Source organism: Elephas maximus, chromosome 4 (genome assembly GCF_024166365.1).
Source record: "Elephas maximus indicus isolate mEleMax1 chromosome 4, mEleMax1 primary haplotype, whole genome shotgun sequence".
NCBI classification, from domain to species: domain Eukaryota; kingdom Metazoa; phylum Chordata; class Mammalia; order Proboscidea; family Elephantidae; genus Elephas; species Elephas maximus.
This window is the reverse complement of record NC_064822.1, coordinates 124,271,810-124,292,457: the sequence shown is the minus strand read 5'-3', so window position 1 is coordinate 124,292,457 and position 20,648 is coordinate 124,271,810. Positions and strand designations below refer to the sequence as shown.

The 20,648-nt window shown below is 39.3% G+C and overlaps 1 protein-coding gene across 2 annotated transcripts in view; it reads right to left on the bottom strand.

Annotated features, from left to right (window-relative positions):
- SRGAP1 (SLIT-ROBO Rho GTPase activating protein 1) overlaps window positions 1–20,648 on the bottom strand; it is a 336,426-nt gene that overhangs the window by 158,427 nt on the left and 157,351 nt on the right. For both annotated transcript variants that reach the window (XM_049883765.1, XM_049883766.1), the window contains exons 2-3: window positions 19,341–19,536; window positions 14,399–14,561 (exon numbers count right to left, since the gene is read on the bottom strand). In XM_049883765.1, the coding sequence (XP_049739722.1) occupies window positions 14,399–14,561; window positions 19,341–19,536 (359 nt within the window). The remainder of the gene's footprint in view (window positions 1–14,398; window positions 14,562–19,340; window positions 19,537–20,648) is intronic.

Below are 20,648 nucleotides of genomic sequence, written 5' to 3'. Positions count from 1 at the left end.
TTTGTTCATCTTTTTCAGTAATGCTTTACTTAACCGGGGCTTCTTTCCCTTCCATATGAAGTTGGTGATTTGTTTCTCCATCACATTAAAAAATGTCATTGGAATTTGGATCAGAAGTGCACTGTATGTACAGATGGCTTTTGGTAGAATAGACATTTTTACTATGTTAAGTCTTCCTATCCATGAGCAAGGTATGTTTTTCCACTTATGTAGGTCCCTTTTAGTTTCTTGCACTAGTACTTTGTAGTTTTCTTTGTATAGGTCTTTTACATCTTTGGTAACATTTATTCCTAAGTATTTCACCTTCTTGGGGGCTAGTGTCAATGGTATCGATTTGGTGATTTCCTCTTCGATGTTCTTTTTGTTGATGTAGAGGAATCCAAGTGATTTTTGTATGTTCATCTTATAACCTGACTCTGCCGAACTCTTCTATTAGCTTCAGTAGTTTTCTGGAGGATTCCTTAGGGTTTTCTGTGTATAAGATCATGTCATCTGCAAATAGAGATAATTTTACTTCTTCCTTGCCAATCCGAATGCCCTTTATTTCTTTGTCTAGCCTAATTGCTCTGGCTAGGACCTCCAGCACAATGTTGAATAAGAGCGGTGATAAAGGGCATCCTTGTCTGGTTTCCGTTCTCAAGGGAAATGCTTTCAGGCTCTCTCCACTTAGAATGATGTTGGCTGTTGGCTTTGTATAAATGCCCTTTATTACGTTGAGGAATTTTCCTTCAATTCCTATTTTGCTGAGAGTTTTTATCATGAATGGGTGTTGGACTTTGTCAAATGCCTTTTCTGCATCAATTGATAAGATCATGTGGTTTTTGTCTTTTGTTTTATTTGTATGGTGGTTTTTCTAATATTAAACCAACCTTGCATACCTGGTATAAATCCCACTTGGTCATGGTGGATTATTTTTTTGATATGTTGTTGAATTCCATTGGCTACAATTTTGTTGAGGATTTTTGCATCTATGTTCATGAGGGATATACGTCTGTAATTATCTTTTCTTGTGGTGTCTTTACCTGGTTTGGGTATCAGGGATATGGTGGCTTCATAGAATGAGTTAGGTAGTATTCCATCATTTTCTATGCTTTGAAATAGCTTTGGTAAAACTCTGCAGTGAAGCCCTCTGGGCCAGGGCTTTTTTTTTTGTTGTGAGTTTTTTGATTACCTTTTCAATCTCTTTTTTTCTTATGCGTCTATTTAGTTGTTCTACTTCTGATTGTGTTAGTTTAGGTAGGTAGTGTTTTTCCAGGAATTCATCCATTTCTTCTAGGTTTGCAAATTTGTTAGAGTACAATTTTTCATAATAATCTGATATGATTCTTTTAATTTCAGTTGGGTCTGTTGTGATATGGCTCATCTCGTTTCTTATTCGGGTTATTTGTTTCCTTTCCTGTATTTCTTTAGTCAGTCTGGCCAATGGTTTATCAATTTTGTTAATTTTTTCAAAGAACCAGCTTTTGGTTTTGTTAATTCTTTCAATTGTTTTTCTGTTTTCTAATTCATTTAGTTCAGCTCTAATTTTTATTATTTGTTTTCTTCTGGTGCCTGATGGATTCTTTTGTTGCTCGCTTTCTATTTGTTCAAGTTGTAGGGACAGTTCTCTGATTTTGGCTCTTTCTTCTTTATGTATGTGTCCATTTATCGATACAAATTGACCTCTGAGCACTGCTTTCGCTGTGTCCCAGAGGTTTTGATAGGAAGTGTTTTCATTCTCTTTGCATTCTATGAATTTCTTTATTCCCTCCTTAATGTCTTCTATAATCCAGTCTTTTTTCAGCAGGGTATTGTTTGGTTTCCAAGTATTTGGTTTCTTTTCCCTGATTTTTCTGTTATTGATTTCCACTTTTATGGCCTTGTGGTCTGAGAAAATGCTTTGTAATATTCCAAAGTTTTAGATTCTACAAAGGTTTGTTTTATGACCTAATATGTGATCTATTTTAGAGAATGGTCCACGTGCACTAGAAAAAAAAGTATACTTTGCAAGCTGTTTGGTGGAATGTTCTGTATAAGTCTGTGAGGTCAAGTTGGTTGATTGTAGCAATTAGGTCTTCCTTGTCTCTATTGAGCTTCTTACTGAAAGTCTTATCCTTCTCCGAAAGTGGTGTGTTGAAGTCTCCTGCTATAATTGTGAAGGTGTCTATCTCACTTTTCAGTTTTGTTAAAGTTTGTTTTATGTATCTTTCAGCCCTGTCATTGGGTGTATAAATATTTAATATGGTTATATCTTCCTGGTAAATTGTCCCTTTAATTATTATGTAGTGTCCTTCTTTATCCTTTGTGGTGGATTTAACTTTAAAGTCTATTTTGTCAGAAATTAATATTGCTACTCCTGCTCTTTTTTGATTGTTGTTTGCTTGATATATTTTTTTCCATCCTTTGAGTTTTAGTTTGTTTGTGTCTCTAAGTCTAAGGTGTGTCTCTTGTAGGCAGCATATAGACAGATTGTGTTTCTTTATCCAGTCTGAGACTCTGTCTCTTTATTGGTGCATTTAGTCCATTTACATTCAGCGTAATTATAGGTAAGTATGTGTTTAGTGCTGTCACTTTGATGCCTTTTTGTGTGTGTTGTTGACAATTTCATTTTTCCACTTACATTTTTGTGCTGAGACATTTTTCTTTGTAAATCGTGTGTTCCTCATTCTTATAGTAGTTGAATTTATGTTTGCTGAGTCGTTACATTTTTCTTGGTTTTTATTTTGAGTTATGGAATTGTTAGATCTCTTTGTGGTTACCTTAATATTTACCCCTATTTTTCTAAGTAAAAACCTAACTTGTATCATCTTATATCGCCTTGTTTTCCTCTCCATATGGCAGTTCTATGCCTCCTGTATTTAGTCCCTCTTTTTGATTATTGTGATGTCTTACATAATGACTTCAGTGATTCCCTGTTTTGAGCATTTTTTTCTTTGTGAAATTAATCTTAATTTGTTTTTGTGATTTCCCTATTTGAGTTGATATCAGGATGTTCTGTTCCATGACCTTGTGTTGTGTTGGTATCTGATATTATTGATTTTCTGACCAATTTCCTTTAGTATTTCTTGTAGCTTTGGTTTGGTTTTTGCAAATTCTCTAAGGTTGTGTTTATCTGTAAATGTTTTAATTTCACCTTCATATTTGAGAGAGAGTTTTGCTGGATATATGATCCTTGGCTGGCAGTTTTTCTCCTTCAGTGCTCTATATACATCATCCCATTGCCTTCTTGACTGCATGGTTTCTGCTGAGTAGTCTGAACTTATTCTTATTGATTCTCCTTTGTAGGAGACCTTTCTTTTATCCCTGGCTGCTTTTAAAATTTTCTCTTTTTCTTTGGTTTTGGCAAGTTTGATGATAATATGTCTTGGTGATTTTCTTTTTGGATCAATCTTATATGGGTTTGATGAGCATCTTGAATAGATATCCTTTCATTTTTCATGATGTCAGGGACGTTTTCTGCCAATAGATCTTCAACTACTCTCTCTGTATTTTCTGTTATCCCTCCCTGTTCTGGAACTCCAATCACACGCAAGTTATTCTTCTTGATAGATTCCCACATGATTCTTAGGGTTTCTTCATTTGTTTTAATTCTTTTATCTGATTTTTCTTAAACTATATTGTTGTCAATTGCCTTATTCTCCACCTCCCCATTCTGCATTCCAACTGCTCAATTCTGCTCCTCTGACTTCCTATTGAGTTGTCTAATTCTGTGATTTTACTGTTAATCTTTTGGATTTCTGAATGCTGTCTGTCTATGGATTCTTGCAACTTATTAATTTTTCCCCTATGTTCTTGAATAATATTTTTGATTTCTTCAACTGCTTTATCAGTGTGTTGCTTGGCTTTTTCTGTAGATTGCCTTATTTCATTTATGAGGTCATCCCTGATGTCATGAGGCATTTTGTAAATTAGTTTTTTATATTCTTCATCTGGCAATTCCAGGATTGTGTCTTCATTTGGGAAAGATTTTGATTCTTTAATTTGGGGAATTGTAGAAGCAATCATGGTCTGCTATGTGGTTTGATATCGACTGCTGTCTCCGAGCCATCTATAAGATATTATAATGATTTATTTTATATTTGCTCACTGAGTCTTATCTTGTTTTGTTTTCTTTCAATATACATAGATGGGCTACTAGATTGTGCTGTCTTGATTGTTGTTGACTTTGAATCACTTATGTCCTATTACCAGGTGGTTTGGGCTGTTACCAGATATATAAGCCTAAGAGTCCATTCAGTATTCTTGAGTAGAATCTGATTTTGGGTCACCAAGTGTGTGGTGTAGACTGTCGCCTATCCACCTAGAGAAGTAGTGGTGATAGTTGTGTGCACCAGATTCTAGTAGCAGCAGGGAGTCACACTCCGGCAGGGCAGGATGCTGTCAGCCTTCCCCGAAGTGGCAGTGAGGTAGGTGTATCTCTATTTGTAAAGCACTTTGGTGGGTGGGCTCTGCAGCTGTACCTTAGGTACCCAATGCATGCACCTCTACAGATTGGTAGGTGTCACTATCCTCAGACCCCTATGGCAGGAGGCTAGGTGGTCTGGGTGGAGCTTCAGCCCTCAGTTCCCCATTGTGGGTCAGTAAGGGCTCTGTTTAATAGGTAGAGATATCAGACCTGGGAAACTTGTCTTTCCAGTAATCCGCTAAAACAATTACAGTCAGATCACCCTCAGAATTGCCTTTGCATTATAATAGCCACCTTGTTCCCTCTAGGGATGAAAGCCCAAGACTGTGGATCTCATATGCTTGGCTGGAGCTGGTTCTGTATTTTTAGACCACTTTCGGGAAGTCAGGGAAGGATTTTGGTCCCTGGGTTTTTTGTAGCTGCTTCTCTCAGGCCAGGACAATGGGTTAGGAAAAGACAAAAATAAATAAATAAATAAATAAATAAACCGCAGAGCACTTCACTCTCTTGCCCAGGAAATTCCAATGTTAATGAAGCTGCCTGGGAAGGGGAGGAGAAGGATCAGATAGGAGAGAGTAGCACCCAGGAATATAGACAAAGTTACTTATCTTGCTTGGTGATGACTGTTTTATCTGAGATTCCCAAGAGGTGTGTAGCCTGTGTACGTTGGCTGGGTCGAGGTTGCCCCTGAGGGTCAGGCCCATGTCCTGTGCTTGTGCTGTCTCAGAAGCTGTGGTCAGTTCCTCCGCTCCCAGTCAAAAGCCCAGCGCCAAGGTTCCCTGGCTGGGACACCACACTCCAGGCCCCCAAACCAGTCTTTGCCTCCCGGTGACTTCTCTTCCTGTCACCTGCATGGCTGCGCTGCCTGCGTGCACTGGCTGGGTTTCCCCTGAGGTCACTTCTGGGTGCTAGGGCTGCATCCCATGTTTGCGCCGTCTCAGGATGCCGTGCTCAGCTCCCCTGAGCCCAGTCCAAAGCCCGGCGCCAAGGTTTTCTGACTGGGACGCTAGCTCCAGGCTCCGAAAACAGTCGCTGCTTGCCTGTGGTTGCTCGTTCTCTCGTTAGCCACATCAGTGTGCAGCCTGCTTGCGGTCACTGAGTCTCTGTCACTCAGGTCAACTCTTTGGATCTGTGTTTGATGGTCAGGGTTTGTAGATTGTCATGTATGTGCTTGATTCACTTGTTTTTCCGAGTCTTTGTTGCAAGAAGGATCTGAGGTAGCTTCTACCTAGTCAGCCATCTTGGCCCCGCCTCTGTCAATTTTTTGACAACTATTCTCAATATTATTATGTACTCAAATCCTAACATTAGAGTGTCAGTACCACAGTTTCATACTGTGTGACAAAACGCCCAACTAAGATGACATCAGTTATTTATTGTTTCTTTTATTAAATCACTTTCTCAAGGAGATGTCTTCTTCAAAAGTCTGATAAAGCCTCTGAACTGGTAGTGAATGCATTTATTAACTCATCTGGTAAATTTATAACCGGGCCAATCACACATGTCCTGTTATTACTGACAAAGGCAACAACGTAAACTCAAGAACAGAGGCAGCAGTGACTGCCATTCATTGAGCATTTACTATGTGTCTACCAACCTGATAAGCAATTAAGAAATATATATTAAAAATGTCTTCTAAGATAGTTCAAAAAATGACATCAATATAGAAATGTACTTTTGCTTTGATTTATTTATAGAAAAATGAGCTAGCCACAGAGTCCATAAAACTCAAGAAAACCACGTAGTCGTGTTAGCTTGAACTATTCTTACTTACTTATCCAGGCCCCATCAATAATTAAACTGCCCCTTGAGGCCACTGGAATACCATTAAATTCTTCTGCTACACTGCACCAAAATGCTATGAAAATGTTAGTCTTCTATTATTTACCACTGTTGCATCAGCACACGAAATTGCATATGGTGGCTCTTTGCTAATAAAATAGTCAAATTATTTTTCAGAGAATGGATTACTGATTGGTAAATCACAGTCATGACCATCATTGCTCCAAAACCACAAAAAGTAAAAGTAAAAAAAGCATAAAATCCTAATGAAATTCTAATGCCACTCTTTGAACCAACAATCCTCCTTCAAGGAATTTAGCATAAGGAAAAATATTAGGGATGTATAAATGATTTAAATGTCCAACAACAAGGAAATACTGTGGCCATTTAGATAGTGGAGCACTACGCAGGCATTAAAGATTCTATTTTTAACAGATTATTTCGAGATATGGGAAATGATAATATTTTACTAAATTAGTAGGTTACCAAGCTATATTGCAATGAAATGTCAGTCTTGTAAAATACATATGTATATATGTATAAACAGTAAAAAGATATTGCAAATCTTTTCAATTTACTGAAAAATATTAACAATAGATCACGTTAATGTGGGTAACTTAATTCTCTTTTTATATTAAAAACAAAAATGTTTTCTAAATTTCTACAAATATATATACATTTAAAAAAGAAATAGACTTTCTCTTTTTATGTACATGAAGATTAGTAGTTCTCCAATTTTTTTTAATTTATGGACCTTTTCTTCAAAACTAGGTCACAGCCTCAGAGAAAAAAACTAGTCTACGGGACTAATAGCCTACATAAGCCACGACCTCATCTACCCTGAGACTAGAAGAACTAGATGATGACCGGCTACCACTAACGACCGCTCTGATCAAGGCCACAATAGAGGGACTCTGAGAGGAGAAAAACATGGAACAAAACTTGAATTCTTAAAAAAGTCCAGACTGTCCCCGGACACCCTAACTCAGAACTGAAGCCACTCCTCAACAATTTAACACACGTGAAAAACGTGCTCCTTAGTTCAATCAAGAATACGCGCCAAATGGGCAACACCTGCCCAAAAGCAACGTTGAGAAGGCAGGAAGGGACCGGATACCTAGATGAATGACATGGGGAATCCGTGGTATAAATGAAAAGGGAGAGAGTGCTGACACACTGTGGGGATTGCAACCAATGTCACGTAACAACTTGTGTATAAATTTTTGAATGAGAAAGTAATTCACAAAAATAAAAAAACAAAAAAAGTAATTCACGCTATAAACTTTTTCCTAAAACATAATTTTAAAAAAGCCCAGACTTACTGGACCAGTTGAGACTAGAGGCTTCTCTGAGACTATCGCTCTGAGATACTCTTTAAACTTTGAGGCCAAACTACCCCCTGAGGTCACCTTTTATCGAAATAACAGATGGGCACAAAAAATAAAAGGATATTACCTGTGAGTACGGGGCTCCACTAAAAAACCATCTATGTGAGACCAAAAGGTCAACAATTGGTCTAATACAAAGATGAGAGGGCAAGGTGCGCAGGGAGACAAGAGTACTGGAATACCCAGAACATAATTAGAGAAGGTTGACACACTGTGAAAAATGTAACTAATGTCACTGAACTACTGCGTAGAAATTGTGAAATGGGAACCTAATTTGCTGTGTAAACTTTCACCGAAACCACAACAAAAACTAAAACAACAACAGCCTTAGAAAGCTGCAGTAAACTATTATCTTTTACTAACGTAGAGTCTGTTTGAATATTAACTTATTTTAATGGTCTAATTGAAAGTACAGCTTTTTTTTTTTTTTCTTTTTTCCACGAAATGCTTTTGTTTTCTTCATATTGGGGTATTTAAATAGAATATGACTGGCTTTGACCAAAATAAAAAATGACTACAAAATTCCAAACCTTACTATATTCTCTCCTTCCTTCTCAGATTAAGTCATACGATCAGGAATAACAAAAATGGGTTAATTTAATTCCTGTGAGTCTGAATCTGATGACCTATGACACTTATGCCAAAGTGGGGTAATTTTCAGTGGCTTCGGGCCAAGCCTCTGCTACTTTGAATCACTCATGATGACTGACAGATTTGGTGGATTCAATATTGTCCTTCAGGATTTTCATCTTCAGAACATTCATGAAAGATGAATAAGGCCAAGGAAGATAGTGTCCTACTTCTCAGAAGTTTTTGGCCTACGTTTTGAGTGACATCTCTAGTTACCACCAAAACACCAACAGAGTCCAAAGTAAAAAAAAACCAATGCCGTTGGATTTTTTTTTTTTTCCCCCAAAGTAGCTATGAACTAAGACATGGGCAAAAAAAGGGAACACATACCAGTCAGCCTGGCTCTTAAATCTCTCAGTGTTTAGTTTCCACATCTCGGAAAGGTGGATTATACTACCTGCTCATTGGGAACTGTGAGGATATGCAAGACAATGTATGAAAAATACAAAGCACAGAGCCTGGTGCACAGTTAAACTCAGTAAGTGGCAGCTTGGAGATGTCATTATCATTGGTGAAAAAACAAAATAAATTGTAATTTTGCATATGTTTATACAAACAAATGAAGGATAAAAACAAATTACTAATTTGAAAACAATCCATGAGAAAATGACAGTCTTCAAGATTACTCAAAACACACAGAGATAATTTAACATATTCAAATGCCACTATTTTACGGTGCTCCCCCTAAACTACTTACTGCTATTAACTTAAAATTGGCAAACGAGATTTTGTGATCAGATGCTTAAATAATCAGAGTGATTACTGCATGCTGGCTGTAACCTTTCTTGCAACTGTGACTGCTGATGTTAATTACATCTTTATGTGCCGCATATGCGCTGCACATTTTCTGGCTGTGATACTCTCTTAGCATGAGTACTGGAAAGAAGGCAGGAAAATCTCATGACTCTGGGAGTCAGGGCTGGAGCCCAGGGCAAAAAGCACATCACCACCCTTTGGTTTTTGAGAAAGAAGTAAGGGCTGATAATGAAACAAACCTACATGCACAAGGAGTCCAAATTCTGCCCTTCTAAAACAGTAGAGCAGAATTCAAGAGGGTAAAAGCAGAGCCTTCTCTTGTCCATGCTTGTATTATCTATATAGAAACGGAGGGTGGAATTGGACGACTCTTCGTGTTGAATGAATGAAGAAATCAACAAAGCCTCAAAGTTAAGACTCTCATGTGAAATGGCTGTGGTTGACCTGAGAGGCACTGAACATTGACCAACAAGAGCATTCACTTGGTTTTTCCCTGATTCACTACTAGTTGTTGAAATCTGAGACTAAAATTTTTATTCAGCTACAAGCAATGATGTTGGGAGGGCATTTCTCAGAGTCTGCTTACAAATGTGGTTTGGAACTTCATACTAAATTACTGTATATACAAATGAGTGTGACGATCTAGGTCTGTGTATCATACAGTTGTGCCACATAATTTCTTTGGAATGAGGACACACTTAGTATAATACCTAGTATAATCTTATTGTTGTTGTTGTTGTTAGTTGCCCAGGAGCTGATTCCAATACACGGCAACCTCATGGGTACACAGTGGAACTGTTCCACAGGGTTTTCAAGACTGTGACCTTTTGGAAGCAGATCACCAGGCCTATCTTCTGAGGTGCCTCTGGTTGGGTTTGAATTGCCAACTTTTTGGCTAGTAGTGAGCACTTGAGGATTTGTGCCACCCAGGGACTTCGAATCTTATATTGTGTAGTTATTACAGGTATGTGGAATAAATTTTTATAATACATATAATAATAAAAATACTAAAAGTTACCTAGAACTTATGAAGTCCAGACACAGAACTGAACACTTTGAAAGTATGACTCCTGAATTCTCCAAACAACTATATGAAATAGGATACTCACCCTACTTTTAGATGTAGAAACTGAGGCTTAAGAGGTTTAGAAATACTCCCAAGTACACACAGCAACCAAAAGTGACAAAGCCAAGATTCATACCCAAAATATCTGAATTCTGAGCCTAAAAGCTGAATCACTATGTTATTCTGATCAGTAGGCTTCATTTATAGCCTCAAAGGCCTAAATCTGAAATAATCAACATTTGAATAACTGGCTCTTTAAAAAGTGTTACTTCTCCTATCTATCGAAAAATTTGTCAAGTTTAATAAGCAAAGGACTATCTCTGTAGTGGTTCTGATATAATTTAAAATTTAAATGTTGAAGCTGTTCCCTCTAACTACGCATAGCATTAGGTATGTATACAAGTGTCTTCTTGAGGACTGTATCTGTTCGCATATAAAAGCATTCTCCAAACTCCCATAGGAGACAGAACATTCTGGGTACAAGGATTCTCCGTCACTGATTAAACTGAGTTAAGAGGCTGTTGAAGAGGCTAAAACTGTCAAACACCCAGCATCTTTCTGGATCTCCATAAAGACATGGGGATATTTTTGAAAAGTGAGGCAATGTCAAAATCCTCTTCCCAGGAGGACATGCATTATGTTCACTGAGGACTTCATGGCAGTTTCTAAAGGTCACTTCAGACTAACCAGTGAGTTCTTTTAGTTCTGATAAAAAATAGGCTCCTGGAACTCTAACAATGAATAAAAGCTCTAGTCTTCTTTTCTAATCTAAAGGGATCAGAAGTTCTTTGGACACGGCAGATATGGATTCTGGTCTCCTGTTCTTTCAGATGGCCATTGTGCCTAATGGGCTGACCTGGTGCCTCAGCAAGCTCCAGCCTCTTCCCTTTGGCCTGTGCCTCTCTTGTTCCTTCTTTTTTCAGTAAAAACATAGGTGGAAAGATGAGATGTGTAGTCTGCTGTGTTTACTTGAGGAAGGGAGCATTAGATACCTATAGTTATATAAGGATGGAGTCCCTGGGTGGCCAAACAATTAAGCTTTCAACTATTAACTGAAAGGTTGGCAGTTTGAAATCACTCAGAGGTGCCTTGAGAGACAGGTCTGGTGATCTGCTTCCCAGAGGTGACAGCCTTGAAAACCCTATGGAGCAGTTCTACTCTGCACACATGAGGTCATCACCAGTAGCAACTGACTTGATGACAACTAATAACAATTGCAATGGCAGACTCATGACGGCAACTAACAACAACAACAACTGTAAATGGTGGTTAACTTTCCAGCTGATCAGCTATGATTAGGAGTGAGAGACTGTTCAAGAAGCTTGGTGTATTCTCCCTTCTAAATGCCAAAGTAACCAGGAACCCTTTGTAGACAGGCAGTTTGAAAGAAGTGTAATTCTTTGAGTCTCAGAAAATCTGGTTAACAAGAAAACTGCTAGATAACAAAGAAGCAGGCAATTCTCTGTGTGTGTGTGTGTGTGTATGTTTATCATGTACTTCCTAGATCCCCCTTCAAGGGTCAGGAACTCATTTCTCCAACTGCTGGGAATACTGGCTGCTAGATGCTGAAAGCTCATAGCTGAGTCCCCCCTCTGGAACTGCCCTCAGGAATTCCCTTTGGGAATTTCCTCCCCCAAAGGAAGCTGACCCCCAAAATTACATAGCCCCTCCCCAAAGGCAGCCCGAATCCAACGACTGGACTACAAAAGCCAAGGCCTCCTTGTGAGGCAATGCCAAAGGGCCATCCCAGCTGCAGCTCCTATAGCAGCAGCTTCTCCCTGGGCCCAGTCCTGCCTCCCTCACTCCCAGTGAGGTTCTGGAGAACACTCCCCAGTCAACTTCCTGCATGCAAATCTCTGCCTCAAAGCCTGTTTCCCTTAGAACCCAATTCAAGACACATAGAAATAATATTATCCCATTTATAGATAAGGAAAAGCAAAAGAAGAGAAGTAGAATCATCTCCCAGAGCACACAGCAGGTAAGAGGAAGAGCTGGGATTCAAATCCATTTGACTAGGGCCTCATGTTTCCATCAATGTTACCAAGCCCTTAACGTTGATTTACAAAATACAAATCCTTACATCTTAGCAAGACAAACCAATTCCTTTATTACATGACCACCCTTTCTTGCTTCATACCACCTCAATCGCTCCCGTACAACCCTTGGCCCAGTCACATCAAAGTTTCCTTTTCCTGAACACATTGTGCTTTCCAATACCCCTTTGCCTTTGCACAAACTGTTCTCTCTTCCCCACAATAGCTCACTGTATTGTCTGCTTGATGGACTCCTCCTTACTCTCCAAGTCTCGGTTCCCAGTTGTCTTAGTCACCTAGTGCTGCTATAACAAAATACCACAAGTGGATGGCTTTAACAAAAAGAAATTTATTTCCTCACAGTCTAGTAGGCTACATGGGGAAGGCTTTCTCTCTGTTGGTGCTGGAGGAAGGTCCTTGTTATCAGTTTTCCCTTGGTCTGGGAGCATCTCAGCACAGGAACCTCAGGTTTGAAGGACTCGTTCTGCTCCCGGCACTGCTTTCTTGGTGATATGAGGTTCCCAAACTCTGCTCGCTTCCTTTTCCTTTTATCTCTTGAGAGACAAATGGTGGTACAGGCCACACCCCAGGGAAACTCCCTTTACATTGGATCAGGGATGTGACCTGGGTACGGGTGGTGTTACAATCCATCCTAATTCTCTTCAACATAAAATTACAATCACAAAATGGAGGACAACCACACAATACTGGGAATCATGCCCTAACGGAATCAACACACGTTTTTGTGGTACACAATTCAATCTATGACACCACTGTTCCGTCTTCTGTGAAGAATCTCCTGACCCCCTAGGTTGGGTTGAGATGTGTAGGCTTCCAGCCCCCACAGCCAGCTGTGCATCCCTCTAGCATGGTAACTCTTAATTATCGTAATGAGTTCCTTGCAGGCAGGGACATGTCTTTCAACTCTGCTTCCCCAGGCAGGCATTTTAAAGATGTTTCGTTGAATGAATAACTAAGGTGCTGGTCCCTGATGCCCTGTCTGAGTGGTTGACAGCATCCCCATGACTGGGATGTATCACACAGTGCCTTCCACATTTGGATAAACTGTGACCTCCTTGAGCACAAGGGTTTGTTTTTCTTTATCTATGTAGCGTTTCCCATACCTAACACTGTCTCTTACTCATAGGAGATGCTCCAAAAAGCAACCAACCAAATGAAACCCTGTTGTAGTGAATAAGGTACTGGCTGAAAAGGCTGACGTAAAAGAAAATCACTTCATTTTCGTGGCTCAGTCTATTTTTTAAAATCACTACTACGCAGGTTACATAGGCTATTTCCCTTCTTAATTAATATGCTTCTTAGATCCAATTAGAAAAAAAAATTCTTTGTTCGAAACACTTTTTTCCTCTACTTAACAGAGCAAAAGACTTGGAGTTTGCTAAATTCCATTTCTAGATCTGAAATCAAATCTAATGTAGTTACATCAAACATGACTAAGAAGTCTTCCAGCTGGAGTGCTTAACACTATGTCTTTGTTTTAAGGGGTCTCTTTGAAACATAAATATGTCATTCATATACAGGGTATTCCCGCCCACCCCACCCCCTCACTTTCAGGGACTAATAACTACTTACTGAACAGAGATACAGGTATTGGTATAAGCACCAAACACTATTAGCACAAATGCCAAGGAAGTGGGGGAACCTTGTCCTACAAACATAACAGAAATGAAAGCGGGTCTTATTGGGCAAGTAGCTGCATTTTCTACATAGGAAATGGCCCAATTTTCTCATTGTTCTCAGCAAAAATGTCCAAACAAAAAAAAAATGCTGAGAGCTGGCTGATGAGAAGCCTTTAAACGCTCAGTTCCTATTTTTTAATGGGTTTGGGTATCAGGGAACTCTTTCGTGTGTAAGGGACTGAATTTTCTGTGCCCTGCGGAATTTTTTTAATGTGGTTCTCTCAAAACCTCCGATGCTGGTCTTGTGGGAGTAAGAAAAAAGTACGATAAGATTTTCCTGAGAAAGCAGCACATGTGCCTATCTTGTTCACAAGGTGTATGAGCCCCAAATAGAGAATTCGAGGCTTTTCCTTTCCGGTCTGATTTTTCATCACTTCGGGCAGTTTTTTCCTAATAACAGAGAAGCAATTCACAGGTACAACTGATATCAAAATTTCGCTCACATGGTTCAGTAGACAGGTCACAGATGTAGTGATGTATAATTCTATAAGTATGCTTCCCCAGGTTTAATCTCTTTATTGTATCTTTAAAATATTCATTCATTTTTCAACTAGTGTTCGCCTAGAACTTAATTCTGCACCAGGCACTGTTCTCAGTCCTGGTTATAGGCAAAGCGGTTGGTTACAGGCAAGCACCATGGCGGCATTCACGGAGTTTACCTTTTTAAACATCCTGGTGGAATCCTCACTTATCTGCATAAACCGCATGATCACATTGTTCAGATAGATGTCACTCAAGGTTGCATGGTCTTTACTTTCTCTCCTCACTTGGTTCAGGAGTAAATACCAGCAGTTTACCGGAGACAAGAGGTTCTGGTCTTTCCTAAGAAGTGAAGAAAGATACAATTACCACTGTTTTAAAGATGCCTCAATCAGCTGAGTGAAGTAACCAAGGTAAACCAAGGAGCCATGATAGAAGGGCATTGTCTCCATTCTTTCTGAGTCTGTGCGTTTCTCAGACTGGGACACTCAACAGCCCACAAAGCCATTTTCTGGGCTGTGAAAGGCGCAGGGTCAACAATTCTCTGGAATTGGAAGGAAAAACTTGCACCAAAAACACAGGTCAAAACCCACACTCCCGACAAGGGCCATACATCGTGCTCAGGCAGGCCCTTGGCTTTAAACACCCCACTGGAAAAAGCAATTTGGGTTTTCCTAAAAATCTATCAACTGCTGTTTCATGGACAGACTGGGGTTTGTCGCTGTGCACAAAGCCTGCATTGAATGTTCCGTTTGTTGTTGGAAAAAAAAAAAAAAAAATGTACCTAGCTGCACTTTCCACGGGACATAAATTTGGGGGTTATTTGTTAATCCCCTCATACATAACCTCTAGCCTCCCAAAAAGTGTTCCCGGGAATCCAAACTTTATAGCACTGTCTTAAAGCCTGTGAATGGAAACAAAAGGTTTGCTGGCCTACGATTTGTCACGTGTCCTGTTTAAACCCATTAAACTATTTCAGATCTGTAAATGCCCCTTGTTTTACTCTGGAGAATAAAGTTAAAAGTGAATATGAACCACAAAAGACTTTTTAAAAAACTACAAACAAAACCAGTGAGCAATTGGGAGGCTTCTGCTTAAAAAAAAAAAATTCAAAGCACAAAGTACTGTGTGTGTGTGTGTGTGTTGCTGTTGTTTTTTACTTTAAAAACCTTTGCTTTTTTACTTTAAAAATGAACAATAGGTGTATGATTCCAATTACAGGAAATATCTAGAACAGGCAGACAGAGACAGAAATTAGATTAGTGGTGGTGGGGGCTTATAGCTTAATGGACACTGAGTTTCTGTTTGGGGTGATGAAGGTTGTCATCAAAGTTGCACAACATCGTGAATGTAATTAATGCCACTGAGTTGTAACCAGTTCAACCAGTTGTAAAAGTGGTTAAAATAATGTATTTTATATGATATATATTTTTTGCCACAGTAAAAATTTTAAATAAAATAGCAAAACGACACAGAATATTTACCTTAACTCAGGGAGACAAATCCATTTAATCAGACAAGTTATCCTCCTACTATTCACGGTCATTTACAACCCCTGAACACTAACAAAGTTAGGAAAAGCAACTAAGTCAGGTCTTTCCGCCATTAAGTCTCTCGGATTCAGGATTTAAGGCTGCATCAAATCAAAACCCTCTCTAGAAGAAAAAGGAAGCAGAAGATGAAGTAGGAATGAATGTGAAGGAAGAAGCCCTCCATGTAGGGTCCTAGCACCTGCACCTGCAAGAGGAGCATTCCATTCTCTCCTCGTGCATGCTATGAATCAGACCCACTAGCTAGGGAATCCCCCTTTCCCTCAAAGCCATCAAGCAAGGGGCAGTGGTTCTGTGGCAACTAATACAGGGCCTTTCAACTGACATTCTCTATCCACCCAGCTTAAGAGGTAAACGTTACCTTCTTATGTTAACTTCCACATGTATTCTTTGTGCTAAAATAGCCCATACATTCTCTGAGAACATTTCTTTGCATTCTCAGTGCCCTGTCCATAGTAAGCACTCAAATAAATCGAATTTCAGTCATTGAATAAACACTTAATATTACTGACTTCATGATAATTTCAATAATAGTAGTTGCAGCAATCATGTACTAAAGGAGTTCCTGGGTGTGCAACCAAGTACTCGGCTGCTAACCAAAAGGTTGGAAGTTCAAATCCACTCAGAGGCCTTTTGGAAGAAAGTCCTGGTGATTTTACTTCTGAAAAAATCAGTTATTGAAACCCAGCTCTCCTCTGACACACGTGAGGTCACCATGAGTCCAAGCAGACTCGATGGCAACTGGTTTTGTTTTTATTATGTACTCAGTACCTACCGGGAGAAGTAGCACAGAGGTTAAGAGCACAGACTGTAGAGCTAGACCATCCAGGTTCAAATCCGAGTCCATCGCTTACTAGCAATGTAATCTTGGGCAAATTATTTTCACCTCTCTATGTTCGGTTACTTCATCTGTACAACGGGTAAAATAACAATATCTATCTCATAGGATGGTTATAAGGATTATTTGAGTTAATATATATTTTAAAATGCTGACAACACTGTCTTGGGCATGTAATAATTGCTGTGTGAAGTTAGCTATTTTTATCCAAGAGCTATTCTAGAGACTTTATAGACATTGTCTACTAAATCCTCACAATTACTATTTCAGGCAGAAATTTTTTTTATATCCACTTTATCAATGAGAAAAGTGAAGTTTAGCAAAATACAGTAATTTGCTAAAGACCAAAGCTAGTGTCTGAGACAGTCTTTGAGTCAAGACAGGTCAATCCAAACCTTGGTTTTTCCATTGTGCAGTGCCAACTTTTATGCCAAGGACTATTCTACACAATGAGCACACCAAAACTGAATAAGAGAGCTTACGTGATTGATGATATTACAATCCTTATGATAGACTATTTGCTTGATGAAGAGAAAAACTACTGAGCACATACCCTGTGCCAGGTGTCAGTCATATCAAGGGCTTTTTTACACTTCTCATTTAATAGTCATAAAATACCATTTTATCAGTTGGGAAACCAAGGCTCAGAGAGGTTAAATAATTTGACCAAAGTCACACAGTGGGGCTAGGATTCAAACCCAAGTCTGTCTGACTCTTTAAAAAAGCCTGTCTCTGAGCTTTTCCTAATCCTGGTTTGTCCTTTCTCCAGGCTTAGTCAACTTATCTTTCGTTCCATATTCCATAATAAAGTTACTGAAATCAAAGAAAATTCCAGGAAAGCTACCAAACAAACCAGCAGAAACAAAAAGTGGCATCAGATACACAAAGAGGACAGTCTAAGTTGCCTGGGCTCATGCAAGTTTTCACTTACAACCGATGACCAAGCACAGAACACATACGAAGGAACTCAAAAATATTTATTGAATGGATGACTGTCTTCTTATTTGGAATCATTTTAGAAAAGGGACAGTTAATATAAATGTGACTACAGTACTGGCTCCAGTCTCCTCTTTTCAGCCCCAGATTCTGTCAAGTTCATTTGACATTTGCTCACCCTGGGAATCATCACCAAGATTTATTTCTATGCTGGAACAACACTAGAGGTTAAAGTCATCTGGTGGGGGAGGGAGGTTATTCCCTATCCCAGGCTGAGAATGGCTTCTTCCAGATAGTTCTGCCTTTGCTTCTGTGGAAGTTATCTCAGGAATAGTTCCCGCTTTCCCTTCTATGTAGGATCCTAGGCCACAGAGGAACTACAATGGAACTACAAAGCCACTGGTGGAGGTAAGGGCTTGCTTCTCTGCAGCCCCCTCCAACCTAGAGCCCAGGCTAGACAGACAGGCCTCCTTTTCTCTCCATATGCAGGTGGATAGATGGTTTTCTGTTTACCCTTTCACTAAGACAGTAGCTCTTCCTGTTCTGGTTTTAGGCTGGGCCGCAACACAATGGGGGAAAACTGCCAGTGCCAACCCTGTACTTTGCACAGGCCTCCTCTTTGCCCTCTTTTGGGTCTAAAGGTTGGATACAACTGTCACTTAGGTTTTCAGTTCCCTCTTTCTTTTGTGGCCCCTGAAAATTTCCCTTACTTTCCGGCAAGTTCAACTATACCTTTAAAGGGATGTCTGTCATATTTTAACCAGCATTTCTGGGAGTTCTGTGGCAGAAGTATTTTTCAGATTATCTAGTCCACTGTATTTCCAGAAATGAAGGCCTGCACTGCCTTTAAAAAAATGGTAGTAAAATACAACCTAACATAAAATTTACCGTTTTAACCATTTTATGGTGTACAATTCAGGGTCATGTACTGCCTTTTTAATATCCCCTAAATGGGTCTATTTCTCTCTACATCCAATGTTGCTAGTTCATGCCATCACCCTCACCTGGATTTCTGTGAGAGCCTCCTACATGCTCACCCTCCTTCCACTCCACCTTCCTACAGTCCGTGAGTCTACTGATGTTCTCATTGCTGTTGCTAGCTGCTGTTGAGTCAGCTCCAACTCATGGTGACCCCATGTACAACAGAAGAAGACAATGCCTAGTATGGCACCATCTTCACAATGGCTGGTACTCGGGCCCATTGCTGCAGCCGCTGTGTATTTAGAGTGTCTTCCAACCTAGGAGATCCTATGTAGAATCCTAGGCCACAGAGGGACTACCATAGAACTACAAAGCCACTGGTTAAGGTAAGGGCTTGCTTCTCTGCAGCCCCCTCCAACCTAGAGCCCAGGCTAAACAGACAGTCCTCATCTTCCAGCACTGGACAATGTTCTGTGGTGATCTAAAGGATTTTCACTGACTAATCTTCAGAAGTATATTGCCAGGCCTTACTTCCCAGTCTGTTTTAGTAGCTCTTTTAAATTTGCCCTTCAAATATCTCCTTGTGGTAGATATCAACTTCCAGTTTTCTCTAATCAAGAATTTTACAAACACCTTTTCTTCTTGTATATAAAGTTATTTATCTATATGAAAAATAAAAATGTCAAGAGAATATAACTAGACGAAAATATGATCAACTGGTGCCCATAAATGATAAATATAGACGCTTCCTTTTATTCGTGGGGATACACCAATCAATAACTTATCAGACAAAAAGAGAAAAATATAAAACCACTAAGGGTGGTGAAAGGTAGGCTATCACCTTGGAAAGGTGAATTTCAGTCATGTCTCCCTTACTTGTACTGTTGATGATCCTTAGTGCTTCTTGTTTTTGCCATGAACCTTTCTGCTAGCTTTTCTAGGTTCCGAGAATATTCCGTCTCAATTTCAGCTTTTTTCCGGAAGAAATCTTGTAGGTCCTGGAGAAGCTGAACTCGCATCTCTGTTTGCTGTTCCAGGCATTTTTGTTGCTCGACCAATTGAGCTCGAATTTCTAAGGACAGAAGAGAACCCATTTTAGTGATTTCACAAAAATTACCAAGGTGTGCTGGTATGTGCAAGATGAAAGTAATTAATCCTAGTATATTTAGGTCTGTATTAAGACTTTTATGAGATTGCTGTGTCCAGGTTGGGTTTTTGAGTATCTGCTGACCCTTTATAAGAATGAAACATGCCTCAGGAAAGAATGTAATAAATTAGAATAGAAATACGGGTTATGTTTGCAATGCCACAAACATGCATGGAGTCATGAGGGAAAAAATTAAAGCCTTCCAGATAATGCTTTGTAACATGTGACATCTCTGGGTGGCTGAGTACACTGTAATTCTTTTCAAGAGCATTTTACCTTAACTATCTCTTTTGAGTTTCAATGGCACAGAAATCAGACTTCTGAACCACAACACATTCTGCAAGTTGGCATATACAGAGACTGACATCTGGTAATTTTTAGTTAGCACATAAATTTCTAGTTTGTAAAACACACAGCAGCTTTGGGTTTCATAGGGATGCCGCACCTTAAAATAACTTCTTTCTATTTCCAAATAATCCATTCATGACAGAGCAATCCCCAGATTCCACTGCATTTTTCTGTTCATAACATCAAGGCCTCTTCACTTAGTCTTCACTTTTAACACTTTGTTCAAACTAACAGCCTTATCAACACATATAATACCAAATGAATCCTTTGGCAACCTTTAATACACTGGGATACTGAAGGTTAGTCATTTAGTGATTTACCAAAAGAAAAGATGTGTCATGCAACAATATTTGTAAATGACTGTAACAATGAAACATGTGTTTTGGAAAACGAGATACAGTAACTAATAACTACCAACTTGTTTTTGTTCTAAGATCCAGGGCTAACCTCCAAAGACAAGACTATTCATACTGGAAAACTTCTTTATTGCATCTTTCCCAATGTCTGTACATATTCCCTGAAAATGAGGTCTGAATCTAATTCAGTGGAGTTAGGAGAAATCAAAACCCAAATAAAACCTTTCAGTATCTCCCCATTATTCCTCTTCAGCAGAGAAGGACTGAGCTGACCATATATATGCATAAACTTGGGCATGTTTAATCAAGCTCATTAGTAACAGAGTGGTTAGT